The sequence below is a fragment of the Uloborus diversus genome, unplaced genomic scaffold (assembly GCF_026930045.1).
Source record: "Uloborus diversus isolate 005 unplaced genomic scaffold, Udiv.v.3.1 scaffold_18, whole genome shotgun sequence".
NCBI lineage: Eukaryota > Metazoa > Arthropoda > Arachnida > Araneae > Uloboridae > Uloborus > Uloborus diversus.
The window spans coordinates 269149-275148 of record NW_026558329.1 but is presented as its reverse complement, the minus strand read 5'-3'; the positions used below and the strand labels follow the sequence as shown (position 1 = coordinate 275148).

Sequence of the window (6000 nt, the reverse complement as noted above, 5' to 3'; positions counted from 1 at the left end):
GAAGAGATGAAGGCAGCTCGCTAAAGAGAAGAGCGGTTTACAAGCAGAAACAAAAAAAGTCGGATAAAAAGAAATGAAAAAAAAAAAACAATACTTTGGATTCAAACAAAATTATTTTTTATTTACAAGCTGAAAAAAAGTCAGATAAAAATAAACTAAAAAAAAAACAATTTAAAAAACAACAATACTTTGGGTTCAAATAAAATTATTTTTTCATTTATGAGCAGAAAAAAAAAGTCAGATAAAAATAAATTAGAAAAAAAAATAAAATAAAAAACAACAATACTTTGGAATAGTATTTAATTATTTTTTTATTACACTTATTATATTAAAATTATTTATTGTTAAATTATTTTTTTAATTTACAAGCAGAAAAAAAGTCATAAAAATAAATTAGAAAAAAAAATTAAAAAACAACAATACTGCGTATTCAAACAAAATAATTTTTTTATTTATGAGCAGAAAAAAAAAAGTCAGATAAAAATAAATTGGAGAAAAAAAAAAACAACAACAATACTTTGGATTGAAACAAAATTTTTTTTATTTACAAGCTGAAAAAAAAAGTCAGATAAAAATAAAAATTAAAAAACAACAACAACAATGCTTTGGATTCAAACAAAATTATTTTTTTAATTTACAAGCAGAAAAAAAAGTCACATAAAAAAAACAATTTAAAAAAAACAACAACAATACTTCAGATTCAAACAAAATTATTTTTTTATTTACATGCAGAAAAAAAAAGTCAGATAAAAATAAATTTAAAAAAAAAAAAACCTCGATTCAAACAAAATTTTTTAATTATTTTGATTCTTATCTAAAAAGTTTTTTTTTTTTCAATGCTAATACACTTCTGTGTATTACAGACACAGAAAAAACCACCTTTTTTTGTAAAAGGAAGTAAAAACCACCATCGTTACGGTAATAGGGAAAAAACCATGATCATATACAAAAAGGGGATGAATCAAATCAACAAACCTGCGCTGCACCATGCTCAGGATGTCTCAAAACAATGACATCGCAGTAACTGGATAACACGGCAATTGTATCTGAAATAAGAAATAAAGATGATATAAATAAAATATTACATTCAGCTATATTTTGAAAGAAAAATACACAGAAATTCCTCGATTAGTGAAGAAAAAAAAAGAAAAAAAAAAGGGGGGGGGGGTTCCCACACCTAAGTAGAAATCAAACTAAAGCACCCTACAGCACCACAAACTGGATTTCTTAATTAGTTTTAAGGAAAATAGTAAGTACCAGGACAAGAAATTTTTTAAAAACTTTACGTGTCCTACCGGGCATGTTTGTCTAAAAGGTACATGCCCGAATAAACTTTTACATGCCCAGGTTTTTTTTAATTGTATAATAATAAAAATATTTGAATTTGTTGTCTAGCATTAATCACACAAAAAATTAATTTCACAGCTTTTTATCTGAATCAAGAAGTATTTCAATATACAACATAAAAAAAAATTAAATAAATAGTACATAAGTCATTAAAATTAAAAATACTTAATTTAAAAATTGTAATAATTACATGCCTAGCTGGGCATGTAAGGGTAAAAAATTCATGCCCGATCGGAATTTTTACATGCCCCGGGCATGTTGGGTAATATAATTTTCGAGTACTGGTAAGTATTATGTATTTTTGGGTCGACTCCTGGCTATTTCGGGAATGAACAGGAAAAAGCATGAAAGTGTACAGCAAAAATGAGTAAATTTTCAAAAAACAGCTAAAACATGTAAAATGCAAAAAAGCTAATTAATCCGAATAGATAGCTTTTAATAAATTAATTAAAAGCTATCAAATTAATCTTTGATCAAATCAAAACAGTGAAAAGACAGGTCCTTTTCCTTATCACTAACCAAAAGAAATCGAAAATTTATCTGGTGGTAAGGTTAATTTTGAAAAGAGAACGAAAGGGGGCTGACCAAATGAGATGAAGGGAGGGTACGATTAATACTAATTCAAAAGAAAAACAATTCAAAATATTAACGAAGATAACTAACATTTAGCAAGTATTTTAAATTTAAGAAAAAGCAAAAACAATTCTTTTTAATATTTAAAATGAAAAGCGGAGAGAGATAGATGATTTAGAGAAATGAGAAAAGGTTTTCTGTACATTAAAGGAATTTCAAAAAAAAAAAAAAGCACACTGCGAAAATAGTTGGTAATTCCTACATTTAATTTTCAATCACTAAGGTATTTATTTGTTACCCACACTGTTGTTTCGAGTGTAAATCGATCTTTGTTTACAAAATCATAAATTTAAAAAAAGGAAAGAGAAAAACTTGCCTTCGAGTGATTCTCCCTTCTTGATGGAGGAGAAGCTTTCGGTCACATTGACCACAGTGCCCCCCAGTCTCAGCATGGCCACCTCGAAAGAAACCCTGGTGCGTGTGCTCACTTCGTAGAACACATTCGTCATCACCTTGCCCTGCAAAATAAGATTTCAGTAATTAACTTTCAAAAGAAAATTCTATCACTTCATTTTATAGTACAATTGAAGTTTTACAGTACAGTATAGTACTCTCTTCATACGATCACGTTTGATACAAAATCCCGGCTAAAACGAACATTTAGTTAATTAAGTTTGGTTCACTATCTAATTACATTAAAACTTTCACGTATAACATGTACATTATATTACAAGGATGAGAGTGGTCAGAGAGCAAAAAGGAGGATATCCAAAAAAATTTCATGAAAGGGATGATTTCCAAAACCGCATCAAAATAGAATCTGGAAGCCATGATATTCAAAAATTCCATAAAAAATGGCTAATTTACCAGTTTTAAAAGTAATAAGTATTTCATTAAGTATAAGTAATTTTATACAGTGTGCTGCATTGCACCATTTCTTGCAAGAGTGTTTATTAATAAATAAATCTAAATTTTGAAAAAGAGGCAACAATTTCTAACTCCTGAGTTACTGAACTCAGTTGTTGGGGGAGTCAGAGGTAGATCTTGGCTGCATCACACAATAGTGGCAACTTTTCATATTTTTTAGAGAAAAATACATTTTTTTTTCATTAAAAACATTTGAGTTTACAGTGTTAAACGAGTGAGAACATAAATTTTAACATTAGGTCTGTTTATAAAGTAAAAATTTACAATAGAGAGAAAAATCGAAAACTTCTTTATGTGGTAGAATATACTTTTCATAGTAAGAATTGAAAATAAATATATATGTATATAAACGAGTGGTTATCTATTTCCTTGCATTGTTGCGGAGTGTTTAAAAATTATTTTAGCTAAATTATTTTGAAAAGCAGAAGAGAATCTTAATCAAGAGGACAACAACTTTGAGCAGTGGCGCACACAAGGGAGGATTTAATAAGATTTTTAAAAATATTATGCACTTAGCCTATGAGAAGCAAAATGTTGATTATAAATGAACAGACTGTAATTACCATGTTTTCAGTTTATTTAAGTATTTTCATTAAATAACGCTAATTATAATATTTATTTAATAGGTTATTTTTTAATGTTTTTCGTTCTCGGGGAATCGATAAAATCGAGTTTATATGTTTGATGGCGTAGTGGGATATGGTATGAGAATGAGGTTTTTGACCTTGGACCTCCCCTTGCAAAATTCCTATGTGCGCCACTGCCCATGACAAACGGTAGATTTGGAAAGAATGGATCTGTAACACACACACAGTTAAATTACATTTTTAAAAAATAAGATGTAGGATATGTAATCATTTCTGTACCTTTAATGTGCTGAGGCTCACACCTTTCTTCACGTAACTCTTGTAAGTCTTTGCCAGCTCAAACAAACGATGCAACTAGAACAGAATAAATAAAATATGCAACTTCAAAAACAAATAAAATAGATTTTTGAAAATGTGAACACATCATTTCAGGCATTTGATGCAACCATATATTGGCAAACAAATCACACGATCAAGTGGCTTCATATTTAGGCTTGCCATATGTCACGGTTTTTAAACAAAATCCCGGTTTCCCAGCCTGTTTACTTCACTTCCCGGAAAAAGATAAATTTGATCACAAATGACCAAAGAGGCCTAACTGTGAAGGATTATCTTTATATATTAATAGGCAAGCCGTTTTCTTTCGGTACCAATTCCTCCTCTGTTTGTGAACCGATTCCCTTCATTCTTTTTTTGTTCGGTAGCTATTGCCCAGTTTTAGTGTCATCAATAAAAATTTTTGAAATTGAATGCTAATTAATGGAGATATTAATAAAAAACTCATTTTCGTCCTAAATGGCTCTTTCTACACAAACGGATCGTCCAATTTTTTCGACTTTGATATGGTTGGAAAGGTCTTTAAAAAATACTCCTAATGAAAAAAGGGTCGGGCACCCAAGGTCCAATAACCTAAATCCACTAGAAAAAAAGTTATAAGCGTTTTTTAGTAAGCGAAACTCAAAAATTTTAATTTTCTCTCTTTTCCATTGTTGAAATTCATTGTTGGAAGCGTGAAACATCAAGTTTTAATTCATTTTTTAAACCGCTTTTTCTACACGAAAAAATCATTTTAATGCTTCGAGCTTGGTATGGTTGGAAAGCTCGCGAAAAATACTTTGAAACACGTTTTACCCGGGTTACCACGCGAAAATCAAAGTAGCTAGAAGCGCTAGAAACAGCACTAGAAGCAATTGAAAGTTAGTGAAAAATCATTTTTATTTGCTTTTTCACGCGACATAGTTAGCGTCAAGAAATTGCCAGATAATATTGGGGTGTTGCCATTTCTCGCTTGAGCGTAAAGAAATGAAATACTTGCATTTGTTTTTATTATTGAGGCTTTTTTGGGTGAGTACGGGCATTTAAAATATTTTCATTTTGATTGCGTTTTCTCGATTTTAATATTTAAATAAATCATTTTCTGGAGTGAGGGAAGAATCTCAGTTTCAATAAAATCACCTTCTGGGGGAAAAACACACACACACACACTCCCAATAATACTTGCAGTTGCTATCACTACAAACAGGTCTCAAGGTGAAACTTTTCATAAAATTGGCGCATTATTACGACTTCCAGTGCTTTTGCACGGACAATTATATGTAACTGCAAGTAGAATTCGTTCATTTGACTGTTAGAAATTTTATATTTCTAACAGCAACGGTCATGCCTACTTTTACAAAAAAATATTGTTTGTACAGAAGTTTTATGTATTAAAGGAGTTTCGCGGTATCATTTCATTCAGGAAGACTTCCAAAATTGTGAAATTGGCGAACTTGATCCAGTATTGGCACCAATGCCACGGCGAGAAATATATTTATTTCTCGCCGGAAGAGGGGGTATGGTGAAGTGTGAAACTTTGTGACAAAGGAGAGAGGGATCAAAAATTTTGAAAAGTGCATTAGGCAGTTATCCCCTAAACTGTAAATAAATCACAAACGCGATTTTTTTAAATAAAATTGCACTATTATTGCAACGTCCAGTGTTTTTAAATGGACAATTTTCAATGTAGCAAGTAGGATTTGTTCTCTTTACTGTTTGAAATTTTATATTTCTAATGGCAGAGGTCGAGGCAAGTTACTCAATAATATTGAACTTTTAAAAATAAATATTGGCTCACCATACTGGCTCATAATATGGCTACAGCATAAAATTTTACCGATATAAAATCAAAATAAAAGCAACCAGTAAAAAAAATTGTAGCAGCGAAATCGAACCCTTTAAAAAAAGTGGCAATCGCAAAAGTGAAACCTTTTTGTGCAAAAGAATGAAAATCAGAGGTTTTTAACAAAAAAATGTTCATTGAATTTCATTTTCCTCCTCTTTATAACGTTTAAATTCAAAATTAGTGGCAAAACGCTCCCGTTTTTTCAAAAAATAAGGACTTCACTTATACGTGGGTTTTCAACCTGAAACCAACTGTTTGCGTTCCAACCTGACAGGGCCGGATTTGGAAGTGTGGAGGCCCCGGGGCAACCAAGGAGGGGTTTGAAAAGATCATCATATTGTAGAAAATATCTGATACTTTGATATACAGTAGAAGACCGTTATAACGCCGACCTATATAAAGCAA

General features: G+C 30.6%; 1 protein-coding gene across 1 annotated transcript in view; it reads right to left on the bottom strand.

Annotated features, from left to right (window-relative positions):
• LOC129233130 (CAD protein-like) overlaps positions 1 to 6000 on the bottom strand; it is a 90671-nt gene that overhangs the window by 11904 nt on the left and 72767 nt on the right. The window contains exons 15-17 of the mRNA XM_054867193.1: positions 3714 to 3788; positions 2297 to 2438; positions 976 to 1046 (exon numbers count right to left, since the gene is read on the bottom strand). Coding sequence (XP_054723168.1) covers positions 976 to 1046; positions 2297 to 2438; positions 3714 to 3788 — 288 coding nt within the window. The remainder of the gene's footprint in view (positions 1 to 975; positions 1047 to 2296; positions 2439 to 3713; positions 3789 to 6000) is intronic.